The sequence below is a fragment of the Pagrus major genome, chromosome 10 (genome assembly GCF_040436345.1).
Source record: "Pagrus major chromosome 10, Pma_NU_1.0".
Taxonomy (NCBI): Eukaryota; Metazoa; Chordata; class Actinopteri; order Spariformes; family Sparidae; genus Pagrus; species Pagrus major.
Window position 1 is genome coordinate 1,041,051 of NC_133224.1, and position 23,244 is coordinate 1,064,294.

General features: G+C 39.2%; 1 protein-coding gene across 1 annotated transcript; it reads right to left on the minus strand.

Annotated features, from left to right (window-relative positions):
* Positions 1–139: 139 nt before the first annotated feature.
* ttc39b (tetratricopeptide repeat domain 39B) lies at positions 140–21,371 on the minus strand. Its single transcript, XM_073474855.1, has 19 exons — positions 21,010–21,371; positions 12,069–12,103; positions 11,808–11,912; positions 10,793–10,924; positions 10,466–10,536; positions 10,291–10,358; positions 9,782–9,846; positions 9,487–9,592; positions 9,133–9,198; positions 8,901–9,009; positions 8,719–8,786; positions 8,477–8,536; positions 8,055–8,216; positions 7,724–7,815; positions 7,321–7,441; positions 6,954–7,065; positions 6,495–6,612; positions 6,234–6,350; positions 140–5,839 (listed from the first exon to the last, which is right to left on the minus strand). Exons 1-19 carry the CDS (start codon positions 21,046–21,048, stop codon positions 5,743–5,745), a joined length of 1,743 nt encoding a protein of 580 aa, XP_073330956.1. The 5' UTR covers positions 21,049–21,371; the 3' UTR covers positions 140–5,742.
* Positions 21,372–23,244: the final 1,873 nt, after the last annotated feature.

Sequence of the window (23,244 nt, forward strand, 5' to 3'; positions counted from 1 at the left end):
TTTGTACAAGTTAATGTTCAACACTGCGTCAACAAACCTGGTGTTGCTCACTGAGGCCACAACGACTCAGTGGTCTGTTGTCACATTCAGGCTCAATTGTTCCCAAAGATTTAAATCAACATGGACAAAAAGTAACGAGTTAAAGATCAGACACATTTATTTGGTTCTGAGTTTGAAACAGACAAAGATCACCAGAGAGACTTCATGCTGAGATCAGTTACAGATTGTGTGTCAGTAACATGTCGACAACATCATGTTAACAAATCAAAACCAAGCTGAGCCAGAAACCATTACTGAGTTTTCATTGACAGATTTAAAACTCTCATACTTTTGACCCGTTTCTGCTTGAATCCAGCAAAAAGTGGTGGTATTTTTGTTAGCATTAGCTGCTACAAGCCAGTTCTTATAGTCAGTTAGGACACAGAAGTCTGACATACATTTAATCACACTGTTAACCAACAACAGACTTCTCAAAATGATCACATCAGAACATCGTGGTACACTGATCGACTGATGAGTCAGAGTCAGACGTCTCTTTGTCCTGTGCTAGCAGTGAAATGAGTGTAGCTTCAGAGCACAAGCTAGCTAGAGGTCAGATCGGATAGATCGGTATTAGTTGTGCACATTTTTTCAAATCTTGTTTCAAGTCTTCACATGAGGATTATACAACAAGTTGAGACAAAAATAAACATGTAGAGCGCCTCCAGCATGTTTAGTACAAAGGAAGGAAGAAGCTATTGTGTCCTTGAGTGTATAAAGGCAACTAGCAAAAGAATTATGGCTTTCAAAATGTATTGCACTTTCACACAAAGTAATATAGTATATACATTAATACATAATGCACACAAGAAACCTTTTCATCCACTAACAGCAGTGATTCCTCAAGTATGTGTCCATTTTACTATTTTAGAAGCTAGCTTGAATGTTGTTAAACAACCAAGATACAAGAAATTATCTATTTATTTAACGGTGAGCTAACTAACCCCCTAACTAATTCAACACGCAAACACTTTTGTTAACATTAGCTTAAAGTTCAGTTTAGCATAATAATTGACTTTACTGCTAATGGTTACTGTAATGTCTTAACCAGTTTGGTTAAGTTAGCTTTGTTAATGCTTTAGTTTAATATCTAAAACTGATTGGTTAAGGTTAGCTAACATTTCAATTTTTGCTACAAAAGTGGTTTGGATTCAGGTTAGTTCATGGTTCTTTAGCTAATGTTTAGCATATAAAAAAAAAGTTTGGTTTAAGTTTACCAATGGTTTTTCTTTGTCTCAGGTTAGCTAACATTTCAGTTTCATGGCTAAAGTGAGCTCTTCTTTTTAAAGGTTAAAACTAGCTGATTCAGGCTAGCTAACATTAGTTTTTAGTTGCTAAAACAATTTGGCTCAGGTTAGCTAGTTAGTCTGACATGTGACAAATTTGGTTGGCAACAAAAATAGCATTTGTCAGGTTAGCTAATGGTTTCATTTAGCGTCAAAAACAGTATGGTTTAGGTTCGCTACATGTCACGAACACACAGAATCAGAGGAACTTATTGTTTGTGATGATCGTGAAAAATATGATGTTTTTATTTGCTATTTAAGCCAGAAATATGGAACAGAGGACTTCTCTTTAATCATGATCAGACCTGCTGCAATCCATCTATTCATCCTTATGTGATAAAACCCTGCAAATCCTGGATCATTGCTTTAAAAACATGTAAACTGCACTACAAAACCTTCCTAAAACATTTAGAATAAGCATAAGGCCAAATAATTAATAAACAATTAAAGGTCAAAGTCTGACACACAAAGAAGCGTACAGACACAAAAACAGCGGTGATAATAGAAAACACCATGTCACTCAAAATGAACGATTATTCTTCTGTTTTCATTTTATTGCACCACGTGGATCACCGTCTGTAACCGTAAAGCCTGTATGTCTGGTCATACCGCCTACTGCCGTAAATCACATACAGTCACGTCTCACATTAGACAAAGTAAATGAAACATAATGTAGAATAACATGCGATGCAGAAAACCCTGTTCAGGATTACAGTTTAACACAGAGAGACACAGAGGCACTGACATGAACAACTGAATGACACACATGAACCAAAGCCTTCTATAAAAAAAAGGTTGTGACAATGAAACGCTGTGAATCAGCTGTTTCCTGTAGATCACCTGACATGAAACCTGAAACATCCCAGATGATCAATATCACCGACGGACAATAAAAAAGATTTTTAACACATTTCTTAAAATATGACTAAATATGACTTATTCAATGTTTATATTTGTATATCTTAATATTCCTTTTTTTATGGTATCAAGCACAATATATTAGCATATGATGATAAGTGATAACAGGCAACATGCTAACACTGTAGCATTAAGCTACCGATGCTAAAACACACAGCGTTGTTAACTCAGTCATGTAACACCAAACTGATTATATTTCAGATAATATTCTCTGAGTTAGATTTTGTTCTTCTGTTAGCAAAAACTAGCATTATTAGTCAAAAAGCAGTTCACTAGCATTAGCAGTTGATGGGACTACAGAAATGGGCTCCAATGTTATATTCCTTATTTTATATTTTCATACGCAATAACGTGCTTGTATGTGAGTGTACAAACTGTAGCTAGCATTTTGCACTGGAGCATACACTATGTCAAGCAATAATGCTAAAATTTTAGAATATTCTATGCTAGCAAGCACAATATATTGGCATATTATGATAAATGATGACGACAGGCAACATGCTAACACTGTAGCATTGAGCTAGAGGTTTGATGGTAAAATACACTAAATAAAATGATAAAACACTTGTTAATCATATAACAGCAGACTTACAGCAAAAACTAGCATCAGCCAATAACTTCGCTGGCTGTTTCCTAGCATTAGCAGTTGATATGACTATAAAAAATGGCATTAGCATATGTAGCGCAACAATGCTAAAAATTTAGTATATTTTGTGCGAGTAAGCCCAATATATAAGCATATTATGGTAAATGATGACGGGAGACATGCTAACACTGTAGCCTTAAGCTAGGAGTGCGATGTTAAACCACCACACTTTAACTCAACAACAACAAATTGTCTTATTATAACAACTGATGCATACCAATTTTATTCAACATGTTACATTTTATTCTTCCCAAAGCAAAAACATTTGCTAAAAACTCTGGTGGCAGTTTCCTAGCATTAGCAGTTGATCGTCCTATTTAGGGCACTACTGGGACTCATATTAATATATACTTATTGCCACAACTCTTTTACATAGAGGACTCTGGTCTTTTGTGTAAAACTATTACTGACTTTACCAACAAGCTCCTGAATATTTACTGCACTTGGCGAATCAAGTTGTTCAGAAGTAAAGAAGTTTCAGATCACACATGAACACACAACGAAAATTACAGCCAAAGTCTGAACAGGCACAAGTTACACACAAACAAACAAAAGACAACAAGACACACATGTAATTTGGTCTTTAGGTTGATACATTCATTATAAGGAGAAGGCTAATTGTTAGCACGGTCGTATTTATTCAAGTCTGACAAGACTCCAGGAAAAGTGCATCCTTCATCCCAATGTTTTAAAATGGAAGCAAAGATGCAATTAAGCTAAATCTGCTGCTGTTTCAAATCAGTGTATACTGTTATATCTGATGTGTAGAGTTCAATATTGAGTGTAACCATGGTGGTATTAAATCATGGTGGTGATTGGAGATTGTGCTTTTTTATATCAGTACATAAATTAAACTAACTTCACTTCATATATATTGTTTGTACATAATTTAAGGTGTATAATAGAATACAATAATATAAGAAAAGAAAGAAAAACCGGCCATCGACCTTAGCTTGTCACTTCATAGCCAAATGTCTACAACAGTCGTGACGTTAGCAGCTCAAACAGAACAACGACTTCTGAGATGAATCTAAAGCCTTCTCTCTTTTCACACTTTTGTCTAAAAAAAGGTGGAGTAAACGTGGAGCGAGTGTAGTTTTAGTCTTACAAACGTTCTTCAGAGGCAGAGCTGCACTGTGTGAAGAAATAAATATCTTTTAGCAAATAAAGAAGCACATTTCTTTGGCTAAGTAATGTTTCACTGGAGCTCTTTGTTCAAAACAGGTGTTGAGGAGAAGCAGATGAAAGCTTCTCGCTAAGCTAAAGCTTTTTCATCTTTGTTTGATTTTTGGAAAGAAAGAACAAATGAGCAAAAAGAGGCACAACTTGATTTTCACAGAGAAATCAATTCACTCAGTTGATTCTCCCGTTGGGGGCAAAGTGAATATGAACTAATATTTTTGTGATGAGCTGAGACACGCCGTTGACCAACAGCAAGTTGTCACAATAATGCTAACCTTTGGGGTTAGCATTTAGCTCGAATCGTACAGTAGTTTCCAATCTAACTGAGTTTCGAGGGGACAAGGCCTTAATAAAAGTACCCCTCTTATTTAGCTTTGCACTCCCAGAACATAATTGGACTTGAGGATGGCAATTGAAAAAAAACAAAATCGAAACTGATGTATCAAAACAAAAATATCGTTCCTTGTGCTCCACACACAGAGCTCGACAGCGACCACCCGCGATTTTCGTGGGTGCAATCAAAAATATCACCGTTAAGCTTTAGGATTGTGGGTAGTGTAGTGTTTCTCCATGACATCAGGAATAAAGGTTGATATCATACGGACTCGTGGTCTTTGCTGCTCTGCCTCTGAGAAACTACAGTTAAATCACAGACTGTTAAACGTGGACACACGCTGACCGACAGGTAACGCTGACGCTGATTGACTTACAGCACGAGTTATTTCATATTGCTGCTAAATGTGTGCGTTAACAGCTGTTGTTGTGTGTTTTTCTTGTCAGTGTGCGTATTGCCCAGAATGTGCAAGCTTGGAATGAGCCTGTTATGTGTCATCATTTTGTGTATGTGTGTGTGTTTGTTTAAGCCACGGTTGGTGAGAAGGCTGTGATTGCGTGTGCACGTTTGTGTGCACGTGTGGCATGATGCATTATTAGGAAATCAAAAAAGGCAAAGTAAAGACACACACACACACACACACCTCTCCCTGCTGTTTGTCAGTACACGTTTCAACATCTTTAAAATCTGTCAGTATTTATGATTCTAGTCGAAAAATATACAAAAGGTGTTTGTGTTGCATTGTGTTGTAACTTTAACAGAAAATTATAATCCACTTAAATTTAAGGCTATGATTTGTTTTTACAACAGTACAGTTTGGATTTTAGGGCTCGTTCACACGGAGAGTCGACCAACTACGATTAGACATCGATCGATCACCTGGTGGTTTAACAGGTGATCCGTGCTGCGTCATACCTTGTGCTTTTATATCATAAAAAGTTGCAGCACTCCCCCTGAAGTCGATATTTAAAGTCATTGAGTGTCTCCAGTGCAGAACATCTCTGAGTGAACGAGCCCTTGGAGTCGTGAACTAGTGTTGTGTTGATTATATTGACATTTGGCATTGAACCATGGCTCTCCAGGAGGCCCGAGCCTGTCTGAGAAGAGGCGAAAGGTTAAATAATCTCATCTGTCCACACGATTGAAAAATAAATAAGGCAAAAATAAAATAAAGTATAAGGTTGCTAGCAATGAAGATAAAGAAAGTCCTGGTGGACATGATCAAACCCAGATACACCGAAGTTTCTTCATTAAAGGGCGGATCGCTGTGAGGGAAATCCCTGGATTTATGTTTCATACATGTTGTTTCCAGCTGCAGTGTGAGTCGTCTTCGAGTATTATGGGGTGCCAACAGGTGATCCTTTCAGGCTGTTGAGGGCTGCATGGATCCTGAAGTGCAGTCTGGACTCCATGGAGTAGTCCTTGTAGTTCATCCTGATGAAGACCACAACACATCTGTCAGAATCTAAATGCATAGAAATGTTGTGAATGGCTACAGAGCAGCCGGACCCTCTGGAGGAATAAACACCTGATCATCAGATTCTGCTCTGATCCGGAGCTGTTCACCGACGGGAGGAGAGCTCAGAGATTACTTTTGAACTTTTGGGATTAAAAAGTGGATTTATCTTCACTCCTGTTTATCAACCTGACTCCAGAGGAATATAAAGGTATACTGAGGTATATAAAGGTATTTGAAAGTATACTTTATATTTTGAGATGTTTTAAACACATATGAAAGAATACAGAGGTGTTTGAAGCTGGTCATAACAAGTAATATAGAGCTGTACTGGGATTGTTTGGAGGGACAGTCTGTATAGAGAGGACTTACTTGGCATTTTCGATGTATGTGGTGGCCTTGCTGAAGTCTCCCTGTTGTTTATACAGCAGACCCAACTCATAGAGCGTGAAGGGGATCAGGTAGTGATCGTATCTGATACGACTCTCACTGAAAGTACACAAAGACACAGATAGGAGGATTTATCTTATCTCTCTCACACCTTCAGAAGATAAACAGCAACACTGCAGTATGTGCACACACCAGTCAGTCTGCATGCCTTTATGTGTGTGTGTGTGTGAGTGAGTGTGTTACCTGGATAGGACCTGTGTGAAGCAGAGCTCAGCCTGCAGTAGGCGACCCAGGTGTTTCAGACAGAGTCCCTTCAACATCTGGACTAGGCAGCTGTCGTCAGGATGAAACTCTGAAGGGCCTGAATGAAAGACAAAGTGACAAAGTATAAGTCATGTTACCTCAACTGTGTGTTGAACAGATATTTAAATCTTGTAACTTGTGTAATACATTGTCCATTCCACTGAAAATGAGTTTTTCAAATCTTTATACTATGGTTTAGAAATGCTACTACTGGCTAAATAAACAACAGCATCATCTGCAAACATCTGAAGACGTGCTGTATCACAGGATTCTGGTAAGTCGTTGGTATGCAGTATAAACCGAAGAGAAGTGGGCCAAGTATAAAACCCTGTGAAACCCCTTGTACTCTCTCAGATCAGTATTAGCAGGAGTGCTTTTAGCATCATGTTTTTAACCTACTAGAGTCGCTGCGAAGCTGCTCCTCAGCCGTCTCGATGGTAACCAGCAGGGCCTCGGTGCTGTCGGCTCTCTTCCCGACGATGGTAAAACCGTTCCAAACGTACATCATCTCCTACAGAGAGAGAAAACTTCATCAATGTTTACTTCAGAGCACAAACACATCTGTAAGGACACTCCCACGAAGAGATTTAAAGCCTCTTGAAGAAACATCTTCAAGAAACTGAAACAAGACCAGTTGACTACGGTACAGCACTTAGAATTACCATTAGCTGGATGACTGAGAACCTTCATCAACACGTAAGAGTACAAGCTGATTGAACTTATCCTCAGATCTTTTAGCCACAGATGTGTGTAAATGTGAGTGTACCAGTGCGGGGATGACCAGAGGGACGGGGTTAGCAGCTTTGTAGCGTCTGGACTTCCTCACTGCAAATTTCTCGGTTGGGATCGACTTCCCTGCCAGGCGCTGTTTCAGCCCCTCCACCTGCCTGAACACACAACAACACACAAACTCAACTCAACTTTATTTATTTAGCATATCTCGCACAGACATGCAACTCAAAGTGCTTTAAACGACACAGAAAACAACCAAGAACAAAAATAAACAACAATAATTAAAACTGGGAAACAACACAGATTAAAACAATAAAAAAACAGATGAACACATTTTTTTAAATTAAACAATAAAATGTTGAAAATTAACATGAAAACTTTGCATTCCTGTGATTGTGGCGATTCATGCAGTAAGTTAATGTTTTAATGATCCTGACCTGAAGAGCTCCACGATGTCCTCCCCTGTCTTCTTCACTTCCTCCTCTGACATCATACTGAGGATGGCTGCCTTCTGGTACACATAGATAGCCTTGGAGAGGATTGAAACCAAAGATGGGATTTTACTTCAACTAAACTCGTTCTTTATCAGCTCACAGTCATGAGTTTTCTGTGGCTTATTGATTAGCTGACACTCCTTCTGTGTTATTGTCCCTGCAAGGATGAAAACATTCATGCACAAGCATCATAAAGTCTTCCTACTGCCTAACAGCTCATTTTATATTCAAATATTAATAATTAATGAATCTTCATATACAAGTGTGTGTTCACCTTGGACCAGCGGCTCTCTTTGCACAGCAGGTCAGCGTAGCGGTACGCCTGCTGCCACTCCTGCTGGTAGGAGTGAGTCCACATCAGCTCCCAGTAACACAGGTGGTGGATCTGTTTCCACTCCTGCTGGCTGCTGATACACTCCTCGTACATCGCCCGGGCCTACAAGACACAATATATGATACATTCAATTTTATGTCTTTGTGTTTGGTCTTAATTTTGCTTTGTTCAGACTGCAAGCAAATTTCAAAACAAAAACAGGTCTTGTTTTTTAAAATAACCTTAAAATAAATAAAGTGATTCATACATGCAAATTGTTTCATAGAGCCCCTTTAAGATTTAGTTATGTTTAGATTGAGGGCTAAGGAATATATTATTATAATGAGGGTCCTCAAAGATAGAAGTAAAAATGTGTTTCAGACCTTCTCAAAGTGTCCTCGCAGTGTGGCGATGCGAGCAGAGTAGAAAAGAATGATGGAGCCCTGAAAGAAAGACACACAACAACAACACAAAAATATAATGCACGATTCAGTTTAACAATTCTTAACTGAAAATATTTCATCTGCCAATAACTTTCAGTTCCAACTTTCAGAGTTAGTTTACAGTTAGATTCTGTAGGAGCCATGAGACTGAATGTTTGTCTGGTTGTGTGTAGTTGGCTTACTTTGGGGTATTTCTGCTTGTATGGCTCCAGCAGAGCTTCAGCCTCCACCAGGTTCCCCTCTCCAGTTCCTGATAAAACACAGAATAACAGAGTTCTGGAGCCAGACTACAATGGTGCAGTAAAGGTATTATTTCTATGCTGTATCTATAGAGAAAGGGCTTGATGTTTTTGTGTTCTCCTACCGAGTATCAGTGACACATAAGTGTGGTAGAAGAGCAGAGTCAGAGCGCAGAGGATCGAACGCAAACTTTGACTGGAAGCTCCCTCCCTCAACTGAGACAAACCAAACCCCTGCAAAGAGACAGAAACCAAATTATTATTAACTGTTATACTGTCACGGACAGATTTTCACAGCTGCAGGGTGGAACAGAACCATTTTTAGGTGGAGTATAACTTTGAAGTTGTTGTACTGACCCTGTTTCCTGAGAATCCAATGAACTCCAACAACCTCAAAATCCTCTGAGGCAGGAGAGACAACATCTGAAAGAGAGAAACAGAAAATGCTATAAAATCATCATTAAATAAACTATTAAATCACTGTCAATCAATCAATATTTATGTGAACAAGTCTATTTTTTAATCTCATATTCGCCAATATGCTGATGATACACCCCTATTTTTGGCAGCATAAAATCAACACAATTGGGAGTGTTAAAGTGAGGACACTCCACCAACCCTCAATAACTGACTTAATGACTATCCATCCAATCATCCATCCATCTGTTTGGGACTCAGGCAGACTTGAACAAATCCCCTTTTGAAACCCACCAGGTTGAAGGATCCAATCCCCAGCTTGACTCCGCCCTCAAACTGCCTGAACTGATCAGACTGGCCCGCCTGCTCCTGAGTGACATTCAGCACATTCTGACAATCTCTATTGGATGACACGAAACATGATGTCACAATCAAGAAACATTAAATCAGGATAGATCTTGTTGCATTGTTCCAGACAAACCCTTGGCTCTCATAATGTCACAATCCTTTTAATTATCCAGGCTGCCTCGTTACTGAGCTGATGTTTAAGTAATCAACACATCACTGATGGTTTGAAACAGTCACTCACTTGTAAATTTGGTAGCTTGTTCGGATCTTGATGCCTCCTTTGATAAAACTGATCATGTTCTCATCCTGGAAGAGAGGCAGATAGATAGAGACGACAAGGCTTTCATTACATTTTAATTAATTAAACAGCCTCATTAGCCTCATCCACAGCAACACGTCTCATGAAGTACTTCAGCTCTTCTTATTCTGGTTCAGTGTTGTAAAAAGTATAAAGTAAAATATTACTTTGGTAAAAGTAAAAGTCACTTAAAAGTCTTAAAGTATCTGATATTAAATGTACTGAAGTATTAAAAGTCAAAGAAAAAGTAAATTAAACTAAACAACAAACAGACAAAGCTGATTTGACTGATACTTGCACTTGCACTTGTGGCCCAAAATTAAGTTTCAGTTTTAGCCCCCCAAGGGAAAAAGTTTGGGCACTCCTGCCTAAAACATATTTACACGACAGTTGAGACAGACAGACAGACAGGTAAAAGGTGAGAAGACAGAGAGGGAGGCAGCAGTTCTGACCTGTACAAACGTCAGCACGGCTTTCTGCAGCAGACACTCAGCATAGCAGATCTCTGCATGCATCTCCTCTGCAAACACACCGACATTTTGATTTTATTTTTATTTTTCTGACCTGCACTTCTGGTAGACCTCAGCTGTCAATCAAACTGTGTGGGCGGGACATGTGTTTACATACCTTCCTGGAGGTTGGACTGTTTGTTGATCAGATTGGACAGAGATCCGACCACCGAGTTCCTCTTCCTGAATCTGCAGAAACAGTTTGGTTTGGAGGAATAAAGTAGATAATGTTTATCATGTCCACCATCTTTGCATAGCATGTTAGCATGTTAACACATGATAATTAGTGCTCAATGCAAAGTCTAGATGAGGCTGATGGGAAGGTTATTAGTTTTTCACTTAAACATGTTGATCATGAGAGTCATCACCAAAGTTATTATTGTTCATCCTGAAGGGAACATGACTGTAGAACAAAGACATGTCTTCACAATCTTCTCTCTCTCACCTCTGACAGGTCTGTAACGCCTCCTTGATGGTTGTCATGGCGGCCTGGATGTCTCTGTGTTCGAAGGTCATCGTCGCCTGCATCACCAGGATGCTGCTGTAACCCAACGCATGGTACATACTGTCCTTCCACCTGCACACACAACACAACTTACCTAACTCACTGTGTTGTAAATGACATGTCTGGGCTCTCTGAACCTGCTGATGTTAGCAGCAGATGTTTGTGAACACACTGTCTGTTTCAACTGATCCAACCACTGAAGTAGCAACCACAACATCACCAGACTCCCTTAACAAATGTAGTGATTTTAAGAGTTGTTGAGTTAAAACAAACTTTATAACGTAGTGAAACTCTGTCTCTGACAGATTCTGAATCATTGTCTCCTTCTTGTAAATTCAGCATTAAATGAAAACAGTAAGTTGTGTGTTTCCTTGTAGAAAGTGTCAGTTTGTGGCAGCATGGCTGCACCAGTCTGTCTGCTTCTGTGTCTAAAGTGCTAAAGTCTGACCTGCCAACATTTAGCAGCTGTTTGAACACACTGTTTACACTGATTTCACCATTTACACTCAATTTATGAAAGAAGAAACATTTTATTGATCTAAACATGTCACATTTTACAGATACACTAAACAGTAACCAGTATAGGCGACTTCTTTGTCCCCAGACTCCCTTAACAAATGTGTCAGTTTAGTGAGTTGTTGAGTTGGAGACACTTTATAAACTGTGTGAAACTCTGTCTCTGACTGATTCTGACTCATTTGTTCCTTCTTGTAAATTCAGCAAATGTTCAACATGAACTTCTTTCTGTCTTTGAGTAGAAACATGGAGTCTGTTTGTCTCAGTGATGGACGGGTTTGTTTCATACAGAGCAGGAAGATCACAGTATTAACAAGCTCTTGAGTACAAATAGTGCTTTTTTACAAAAAAAACATTACACTGCAGTCTGCTTTACATAATACAAACACACACTTACACACACACACACACACACACATAGACTGGTTGCCGTGGTTACCATGGTTTGAGGAGGTCGAGGGCTTCAGAGAACTTGTTGTTGAGGACCAGATTGAGGGCGCACTGAGTCTCCTGGATTGCTGTCTGCAGGTCCATCTGACAAGCCCTGCACACACACACACACACACAGAGAGAGAGAAGACAAATACACCAGTCAACACAGGAAGTGACTAAAAGTGAAAGAGACGGGAGGCTGACAGGAAATGACCTCACACACACATACTATACACATCTGTGTGTGTGTGTGTGTGTGTATACTCACGCAGGTATTCGGTCGTAGGCGTCTTCGAAACAGTCCTGAAAACCACAGAAACGCAGAAACAGTCAGCTCAGTTCGAATTTAATAACAAAAAAACCCCTGCCTATTCAAAGAGCATAAAACTACATAATCTTGCATGATTTCCAGGTTTAGGGCTTTAAAAACTGACATAAACTATATATTACTGGATTTGAAATCTCATTGGCTACATGATGCATCAGTCATCCAGAGGCGATCACTCATTGGCTGTTGTAGGCTCTAGGGCGGGCACAGTAGCATGAAAACAAGATTTTAGTCATTTTGTCACCGTTTAATGATGAATACTGTGTTTTGGACTGAAAACGTTTCTGAAATGGATCTAGTGGACATTTGGGAATAAGACTTGACAGTTTTTGTTGGTGTTTGTTGATAATAATTCCTCAGGGATGTTTAGAGACCCGTAGTTTGAGTTTACCACCGTCGTTTACGACACATCACTGCTGAAAGAATATCCTGATTTGGGACAAAAGGGTATAAGTTTGTGTTAAGATGCAAACTAGCAACAAAACAAACATTTATACCAGCAAGGAGCTTTGTTTTGGTCCATTCTGGCGCCCCTTCAGGACAAAAGCAGTATGAGCACCACCACTTGATTTTTTCCTGTTCAGTCAGTTGTTGCAAAAAAACACCACCTAGTGGCCACCAGAGGAACTGCAGCTGAGGAGGCTGCTGATTCATTCAGAAAGGTTTCTATATGATCTCAAAAGCATCAGCCCTGCTGAGGTCAGACTGTTCAGGGAGTTTCTGCTACACATGATAACATCTTAGCGTGCACACACACACACACACACACACACACACACACACACACACACACACACAGACACACACACACACACACAGACACACACACAGTCCTCTGAAGTGTCCATAATGCAACATATTTTCTATTTTTGCATCAACATGTCAACTTGAATGCAACAGAATTGATTTAATGCACAAACACACACACACACACACACACACACACACACACACACACACACACACACACACACACAGTCTGTCTCTGGAGCCTCAGTAGCAGGCTAATAATAGCCTCCCAGTGGCCTCTTACATAATAGCGTACAGCTGCAGTCACACACACACTCAGAGCGACTCTGAGCCTGCAGGCAGCAGTTATCGACCCGCTGCATCACACACACACACACACACACACACACTCTTCAACACTGTGACCCACTTCACTTCACCATCAACTCACCAATCTGATAAACACATTTTAAACATGATTATTTATTCATGTAATTTGTTGTGGATGAGGAAACATCTCAGCTGGCGCAGGCGGCCATGTTCTGACAGCTGTGGGATTTATTTTTGTTGCCCTGAGCTCAGTCTGCCAGGCTCCGAGCAACAAGTCCTCCAAAAACGTTTTTTGTTTTTTGGTCGTCAGTTTGGTTTCTTCTTAAGGGTATCGTCATTGTTTTGTTGCATTTTCTACCAAAAGAATCAAACCAAATCAATTACGTTTAAAAACAAATCATTAATGTTGAAAAGTGTCCAAAAACGGAGTATCGTGGAAAGAAAACATCCAAATAAATGTGGGTTTTGTTTTAGTTCAGATTTCTAATGTAAACATTTATGCAAATTCTGACATATTTCATTAGATATAATAATTTACGTGTTCAGTGGCTAACGCCTTAGTTTAAGTGTCATGCCATCGTTAAAGAGCTCTGATTCTCCTGATTCTGTTCATGCAAGATCATCCATTTCAAAAAGGAAACTCAACAGACAGACAAGCTAACAAACTAGCATGGAGCGTATATGCCCGCCCTAGAGCCTACAACAACCAACGGGTAATCGTGTAGACAAGTGACCCACTCTCTCTTCTTCCTCCTCTCTCCTGAGCCACTCACACACCAGCTTTCAGATGATTGATGCATGTGATGTGGACTCGAGGCAGTTGAAGCTCATCTGCAGGATTATTTTTGCATTAAAACATGTTGCTTTAGTTAAATATTTGCATTCTAGTAGTCGACTTTTATCCCCATGAGGTCAGTAACGTTTTTGATTTGAGTCAAAGTTATTTTACATAAATCTTTGTTGTTTTTCTCATGAATTCATGAAGCCTTTTCATTGATTATTTATTATTAATGTCTGTTGTAGGCTCTAGGACGGGCATAGACGCTCATATCTGCTCAAATGAGCTGTCAATCAAACGGCGGCCATTTCAGGATCTCCGGCGTGGAGGGAGAATGGCGTCTGCTGTGAAATGAGAGGAAAAAAGTACCGAGGGGAAGGTGGGCGGGCGTAAAGATGGAGGACGGTTGTTGTCATGAGAAAACAAAATGTGTGTGTGAATCCAAACAGACGCTCGCTGCTCACACACTCAGCCTCTCGTTTCACACCTCCATCACTCGCTCTCTCCTCCTACCATACAAACAGATGCTCTCTCTGACATCGCCTCACACTCACACTGTGGGTATTTTTGTCACAGCCTTTCACACACACACACACACACACACACACACACACACACACACACACACACACACACACAGACACAGACACACACACATACAAACACCATAACTTCCTACTTTCAACGTGAGTTATTACAAATGAACAGCAGATGAACTCACAACACAATAAACTCTTAAAACTGACCTGACGGGTGAAGATTTGCAGCCTGGAGCGTCGAGGAGACGCAGGATTTATCACATAATGCGATTATAATACATAAAAAGATACTTCATGCATCACTGCAACTAGCAATAATTTACATTTCTGATGAATCTGCTGGCTGTGACTTGTTTTAGTCGGTAAAATGTTTGAAAATATTGAAAAGTGCCCTTCACAGTCCAAGAATCAGTTTTTCAGGTCACAATTTAAACATTTTTGAAGCAGAAACTACAGAATTTTTTTAGGTTTTTGGTAGAAAAATCCCTCTAATCTGTTAATCATTCTCTGTAGATCTCTTCACTCTCAAATTCAGAAATAAACCACATTTCTGTACTAAATACTCAAAACAAAACACAAGAAGTCCTTACTTTCTTTTTCCACTTCCTCATTCCTTTAATTGTCTTTTTTATTAGCAACTGTTACACAATGAATTACTGTAAAAGCAAAGTTAAACTTTTTCTGTAACAAAAACAGAAGTTTTTATGGCAAAAATTATTATAACTGCTACAAAAGATTTATCATCTTCATTCACTTTACAACCTTTAATCTTCCCAAACACATCGTATATTTTAAATTCAATCAAACTCTATTTATTTTTTGTGAATGTATTCTCCTCCATTACATTTAAATAGATTGTCTTAAAGATACATTTTGTACAGTTCATAGCTTTAATTTTGATTCATTGTTAAGCTTTTTCTTCTTCTCTACTAATTTGTAATACTTTGTGAAGTTTAACGCATCTTTTTTAATACTTTTTTATTCTCCTGTGTCCTTTTAAATCATTAATCACTGTCGACAACCAGTTTTATATATTTTTTATATTCTGATTTGTCTTAAAGAAAAGTTACACATGTCTGGAAATCAGAACGTTGAGTTTTATTGCAATAAAAGATTGTAGACACTGAAAAAAGATTTATCTTGTTTATGATCTGAAAAGCATATTTTTAATCGAACTATTAATCTTCCCAAATAACTGCAAGGTTGTACACTACTAATGTAAACTACCTGTTTACAAAACAATCACAAAACATAAACACATGTATATTTTAAGTGTAATCATATTCTTTTTGTTGTATACATGAATGTTTTGTACTCTGTTATATTAATATAGATGTATTATCAACTACTTATTGTATATTCTTCTTTATCAATTTGTACTTGAACATAGTTTTACTTTTTTTCTACTCATTTTATTTTCCTCCGTCCTTTTAAAATCTTTATCCGTCTGTTTCTTGCACTGCAGTAATGTGAACTTACTAGAGTTGCAACAGTTTATCGATTAGTTGTTGATAATTAAATGAAAAAGTAATTTCAGCTTCATAAATGTGAATATTTCCTGGTTTCTTTCCTCGTCTATGACAGTAAACTGAATATCTTTGAGTTGTGGACAAAACATTTGAGGACGTCATCTTGATTGACATTTTAAAGACCAAACAACTAATCGATTAAGTGAGAAAATGACAATGACAATGAAAATAATTGTTAGCTGGATTCCTACTAGTTAATTTCTCTTCTGGAGTTAATTACCTGTAAATCAGAAGTTTTCATAAGCTTATAGTTGTTAGAATAATATATCAACCTAACATTGCCGAACTTGCCGAACTGAAACTTAAATAGTCTTGGGTCCTGATGATAGTTTACAACTGTGGGAAAGTAAAAGAGTGGACTTTCTTACATTTTAGTGTAAAACAAGCGCAGACCTTTCGACAGGAGATGTGGAAAAAGCAACAGCTACACCATTGTATGATATTACACAGAAGGAGAGGTCAACGCCAGAGTAGCTTCTCTTGTGACACCAGCAGCTTTCTAATCAATTAGTCAAGACCTACACACTGTGTCCTATTACCCCACACGACACTTAAACACATTAACAACCCAGCGACTCTCAAGGAGGCTTCTTGGAAACTCTTCAAGAACTCCCAGAACGCCCTCGCTGTCATGTCAAACCCTCTCAAAGACAACACATCCCCCTAAGGAGGTATTGAAACCTGGTTGGACCACCAGAACCTCCTCAAGTGTGAAGAACTTATCTAAAACCACCAGATGCACATTTTTTGACCCATGGGTAGCCTCGCACATCCACAATGACACACTGAATGCCTGACAAATATGTTGTATTTCTCTGGGGCCCATTCATTAAGTTTCAGAACAACTTTAAGACCCTCAGAACCTTATGATCCATCAAAACCATGTGACGACCTGTGGAGCCTTGTCAAAGACGTTGGTACATTCAAAGAGATATTCCTTGAAGACCCATCAAACCTCCTGTTACCCAAAGAAGAAAATGTTGAAAACTTTGAATCACCTTCAAGATCACGAGAAACCACTCAATGACCCATCAAACCTTCAAGAAGGTTCCACAAAAAGCTAAAACGACACGTGAAACCTAGGAGTCCCACCACACTTCCTGGTACCACAAGAACCTTATGACCCATCAAAACCATGTGACGACCTGTGGAACCGTCTCAAAGACTTTGGTACATTCAAAGATCCCTTGAAAACTTTGAGTCACGACACAACAAATATTCGAGAAGGTTCAAGAGGTGACATGTGAAACCTTCTCAAAGATTCCTTAGAAACGGATCACACCTCTTGAGACCCACTGAAGGATCTCTAAAACACTTCCAAGTCCATTCTAACTTCCAGAGGAATCCCAAGAAGCACCACATCACTTGTAAAACCTCCTCAAAGACATAAAAGCATCCTAATGATGCCCTTCAGCATCACTTACGCATCGAGGAAACCCCTAAAAGATCACAAGAACCTTTTTACTGACCTCAACATTTCTACAAAGCCTTCATAACTTCGACAGTCTTCCTCAGAACCTTATCAATGACCTATGAAACCCCCTCGGACACCCTGAAGAATCCCTGAATCTCTAAATGAAGAACCATCCTCAAGAAAAAACACCACTTTATTCTGTGTTACTGCTTACTTGACTGCAGTTGTGTAGCGTTGAGCTTTGACCCTGCAGAGGAAACAGGAAGCGATGGAGTTTTACTCTGGAGAGGCAAACAGTGGTCTCCTTGTGTCGGCCTGTCACACAACAGTCTGCATCCATCACCTGACGCTCTCACTGCTGTAAGTGCGATATAGTTACACTTATTAGCTCCTTGTGAGTTAAATAATGCGCCCAGTTATTTTCAGTCTCTGCAGCTCATCTCTGTTCAGGAACAGACAAACTGCGAAGTTCTCAGAGAACAAACATTAAGATACTTATAAATCTCTTTTTGAAAACCCCAACGTGCTGGATCCTGTGACATGCCCAGAAAATCACTGAACCAGGAAAGAAAAACTTGGATTACACACTGAAAACCACAAAAATGCAAAGAAAAAAAACTAGAAGGCCCTAGAAACTACTCTGTGTTTGAGGAATCAGAGCGCTGGAATCTCCTTTTACATCATCATTGAAATATCAAAAATGCCCTTTTCCAATATCTGTAAACGTCGGTGACAGTTTCCTGGATATAATCTGTAGATTATAGATTAAAGATTCAGTAGGTAGATATTGAATAACTGTCCTGTAACGGTGGCCGACCAGCCGACTGCAGGGTAACACGAAGGTAAATCCATATTCTGTGTTTGCTGTTTCATTTCTCAGGGTATTATTTACATTCCAGTCATACCTGAAGGGTTTAACAAAGACTTACTCAACTGCAGAGTTAGTTTATGGTCCTAGATTAACACGACTCGACTCACAGTGAACAGCTGATTGTGTTTCAGTCTGGACAGAACGGACCAGACATGGTTAACAATATCTGTCTGCGTGTTTGTGTTATTTATTGTTGGGTTGCCGGGCAGTGAGGCTGGATGATAACCTTCCACTGTGTTTAAGTTTTTTATAAACACACAGCTTGTCTCACATTCCTCGCAGCTCAATAAGGTCAGCTGAATTCCTCTGTAATGTGATGAGTTAGATCGCAGGCGGACAGAGGAGGGTTTGTGAGCTTAAATGAGGAGATGAACTGGTGAGGTCTGACGCAGGACGGACACGGACCACGTCGTCCACCTGAATGTTTGCTGCCGGATTGTAAAACTTTCCTCTGGAGACCCTGAAACCTGCTCAGGTCGCTCCAGAACCTCTCCAAGTCCCCTAGACCCAGTTGATGGAGAACCTTGACCTACTCAAGTTAAACTATAAACCACTTTAAGTCACCTGCACCCCTTCATTAATCTTTAGATTCATTGTAAGGACACCTCGACGCCACATTTCCTAAACAAACAATCTTGAACCCCTTCATGATCTACTTTATCGCCCCACACAGCATTTGAATCTCCCAATAGGGCCTCAATTACCTCGGACAGCCTCCTGAAATCACCCAGGAACTCCTCAGAAAACCCAGCAAACTTTGAGGGAATTGTTAAAGGACCTTCAGAAACATCTACATCATCTACATGATCTGCAGAGCATCCAGAAAACCTAGAATCTCAACTCAATCTGTTGCCTTAAACTTCCTGAAAGACATTTGAAACCTCATGAAACTCTGCAACTTTTATATCTGGGAGAACCTCTAGAACCTCCAAATGTTCTGTGCAACACACTTAGAGACACTTTGGGTCTATGAGGAGGTTCAAGGTGTCTCTGACTTTGATCCACAGATCATGTTAGGTACCTGGAACCTCCTGAAGCACCCAGGACCTCCTTCGAAGGACCTTTAATCCCTGGCACAGGTCCATCTAACCTCCCGAGCCATCGCTCGAACCCCTCTTTTAAAACCAAGCACGGAGATTTGACATCAGCGATGTTCATGACCCTTCGTGGACTTCCTGAAACCTTCTGAAGCATCTAAAACCCCTTGGTGACCCCAAAACCTCCTAAATTACATATAAATCATCCTTAATGACCTCTAGATCCTTTAAAAAACACAGATACCCATTCAAAGACATCTTGAACCTCTAAAAAACATCCGTTCAAGGTTGCAGGACCTCTCTCTCGAACTCTGGTGGTCTTTAGACTCTGGTCTATAGAAGCTGCACTGAGATCTCCTTCAAGTTCCCTGACAGAAAGATCCCTCTCACTTCTTGAGCTCCCTCGTCCTTACAACTTAATGAGGACATTGAACCTTCCCCGGACAGGAGTCGTGCCCGGGACACTCCCAGTTTGAACAGTGTGAAGCGCGGTTGAATATCAGGCTTTACTGGAAACAAAGGTTAAAAAATAACCCGACAGTTCGTGTCGAAGCACGACGTTGAAGCACCGACCGCTCTTCTGTGGCTGGATTGTGAAACGTGGATGTCAGAGATCGTCGTTAGTCATTGTGGATTGGATTAACTGCAATTAGCTTCAGAAGCAGGAGCTCACATCTCATCCAACTTCCTGTTTGTTGTGCAGACGGCAGCTTGTGGTTGAAATCAGAGCTGTCGTTTACATGAACCCACACACACACACACACACACACACACACACACACACAGCTGATAGTGTTGCCTCACTTAAAGCTGATTAAACCGTGCAGGTAGATAAACACAATCGTCAGCTGCCCGCTCGCAGCTCACCTGTGCTCTACATTCACAGGTGTGTCTCGCACGTCTGAATTCAACATCACGGCGAGAGTTTGTGAGAGTAACTTAGAAATACTCAGTTTCACTTTAAGGTCACATGAACTCGGACAATAGACTGGTTCACTACGGAAACACCAACACATCATCACCAGGAGACATTATTGAGTTACTGCAGGGCGACAACATGAAGTCAGTGTTTAACACCGCAGAGACAAAAGACACACAAAGATTAATTAAGTATAACGTGATATAAACTAAAAGACAATGTTAGATCACGTGTCACTCTACTACATTTAGAGTCTGGAGGAGTTATTGAAACGTTCAAACACCCTGATTTGTTTGACACATTGATCAGGAGCGTAGGTTGTAGGTTTCCTACTAAGTACTAATAATTCTGCTTTTTGACCTTTTGAAAATGAGAAAACTGAGACTTATTATAAGAGATGAGGCGGTGGTGACCTCAGTGTCGTGTACAATAACACCTGGAGGAGTATAAACGTGTATTTTAGGAGTCTATGAGTAGAAACAGGTGATGTTACAGGAGATGAAACTCTCTGCAACATCTGGGCCACAACTTGTTTTAAATGTCTCGTTCATGATCTGCATTATTGATTTATTTATTATTATTATTCTGATTTAAACTCTCTACATGTTATTATTCTAATCACAGACTGAGAAGTGAGACCTCAGTCTGAATAAACGGATTAAAGGGATGTTCCGCTGCATATTATCTCCACGCACACATCATCTGCGTCCTGACACTGTGTCCGTGTTGTCCCACCTCCTCCTCGGCCGTCGCTCCGTTGCCGACGTGGGCCATGTCTGGTCCCGGTGCCTGTCCTCCCTCAGGTCCGCCGCCTGTCCTCCCTCAGGTCCGCCGCCTGTCCTCCCTCAGGTCCGCTGCTTCACCGCTTCTCTCAGGAGAGCCACGATCCCATTTCCAGTCCGACTGCGTCCTGCTGCTGCTCCCGAGCCCGACGAGCTCTTCCTGGTTTCCTCCTCGCGGATCTTTATTATTATTATTGTTATTATTATTATTAATATTGTTGTTGTTGTTGTTGTTGTTTATCGTCCTCGTCTCTCTGTCGGTGGCTCGCGGTGGCTCTGGACACGGATCCTCCTCCGCTCTCTTCCGTGACGAGAAAAAACCCGTCTACGTTTCACTCACACACACACACACACACACACACACACACACACACACACACACACACACACACACACCTCCTGTGCTTCCTTGTCTCCGCCCACCAGAGAGAGAGAGAGAGAGGCTGGTTCTGTCCAATCAGAGCGCACCTTCAGTCCTACCTGACCAGTGTCGCTCTGTAACTAAGTACATTTACTCGATTACTGTATTTAAGTACGATTTTGAGGTACTTGTATAATAATCATAATACCACATGAGTAAAAGTCTTCCAGTATCCGACATTAAGTATCAAAAGTACAAGTACATTATACATGTATTCACAGTGATGGGAAGTAACTAAGTACATTTACTCAACTACTGTTTTGAGGTATTTCTACTTTACTACTTCAATTTTCTGCTACTTTGTACTTCCTCTCTACATTTTGGAGGTAAATATAGCTCTTGTAACTCCACTACATTTATTTGATTACTTTAGTTACTTGTTACTTTACAGATTACATGTTGCATCAGAGCCAAAGCACATTTTTAATTTTATTTATTTTATCATTAAACATAAACAATGAAAGACACATGTAAGTACTCGTGCAATTTACTTTTACTTTTGTTACTTGATTACATTTAGTATCAGATACTTTTAGACTTTTACTTATTTATGCCATTAATTTTGTGATTACTTTAGTTACTAGTTACTTCACAGATTACCTGCTGCATCAGAGCCAAAGTCGAACATTTTCAAATTAATTTATTTAATCAACAATCAGATTAAAAAAAACAATAATTGGCACCATTTACATACATTTAAACACTTGTATGTTTACATGTACTGGTACTTTTGATACTTAATTACTTTTAATACTGAACATCTTCCTGCCTCAGCTCTGAACCTGACAGGTGTCAGAACGAGGTGATCAGCGACTCTTCAGCCGTCAGTGGTGACGATGTTACAGCTGATTGGTGTCTTACGAGTGTTCAGGTCCCTTTAAAACTTGTTTTAATAAAGATTTCAGGTCGTAACCTCGTGAAGAAATGTTAAAAATAAATGCGATAAAGTCAAAATTCAACACGAATAACTTCATATTTTGAAGTAATTATTTTAAGAAAGGCTCATTTTACAGGACAGTTCTGAGATGGTTGTAATTTTATAAAATTAAGTGAATATATGGAGAAGTTATCTGAGAGGCTGTTTGATTGTGATTGTTAGTTTTATGAGAATCTGTCAAAATGTTGAGAAGTCGTAATTATTTGATAATTATGATATATTATGAGAAAGTCATTTTTTTTTTTAGGTGTCATTATTTTTGTTTTTACAAGTAAAAGCCAATATTTGATTTTTTACCATAATGAGTCAATGTTTAAAGTTTTAATTTTAAAATAAAGTCACAACATTTAAAAAATCAAGTCGAGTTCACAAGAAAACAAAAGTTTATATATGAAAAGTCACAATTTTGAAATATAATAATATAATAATTGCAATCGCATGAGAAAATTTTTTTGGCAACGCAAATTAATTATATTTGAATACTTATATGTTACATTGTGTCATCATGATACTGTGCAGTCAATTATTATACACAATAAAATAAAAGTGATGTAATAATAATGAAGTAAATGTAACTTTATTTGTAAAATCATGATTACGTCTTAAATTACTGTTTCTTTTAAAAAGGTAATTTTCTTTTAAACATCAACTTTCTCGTCAAATAATTTGTTTTCCCTCAGAATTGTGAGTTTGTTAGCGTGTGCACATCATTTGAACTGTTTTTTAAAAGAAAGAGAAAACAACAATGAAGAGAAAACGATCTGTGATTTACATTTTTATACTCGTATAAAAAACAAATCAGGATCTCAGAAACATTTTTATTCGTCGCA

Coding starts and splice junctions, on each gene's coding strand:
- ttc39b (XM_073474855.1), bottom strand. CDS start 21,048: ATGGCCCACGTCGGCAACGGAGCGACGGCCGAGGAGGAG. Junction 11,913..12,068: donor GCCTACGACCGAATACCTGC/GTGAGTATACAC, acceptor GTGTGTGTGCAG/GGCTTGTCAGATGGACCTGC. Junction 5,840..6,233: donor ACATACATCGAAAATGCCAA/GTAAGTCCTCTC, acceptor GGTCTTCATCAG/GATGAACTACAAGGACTACT.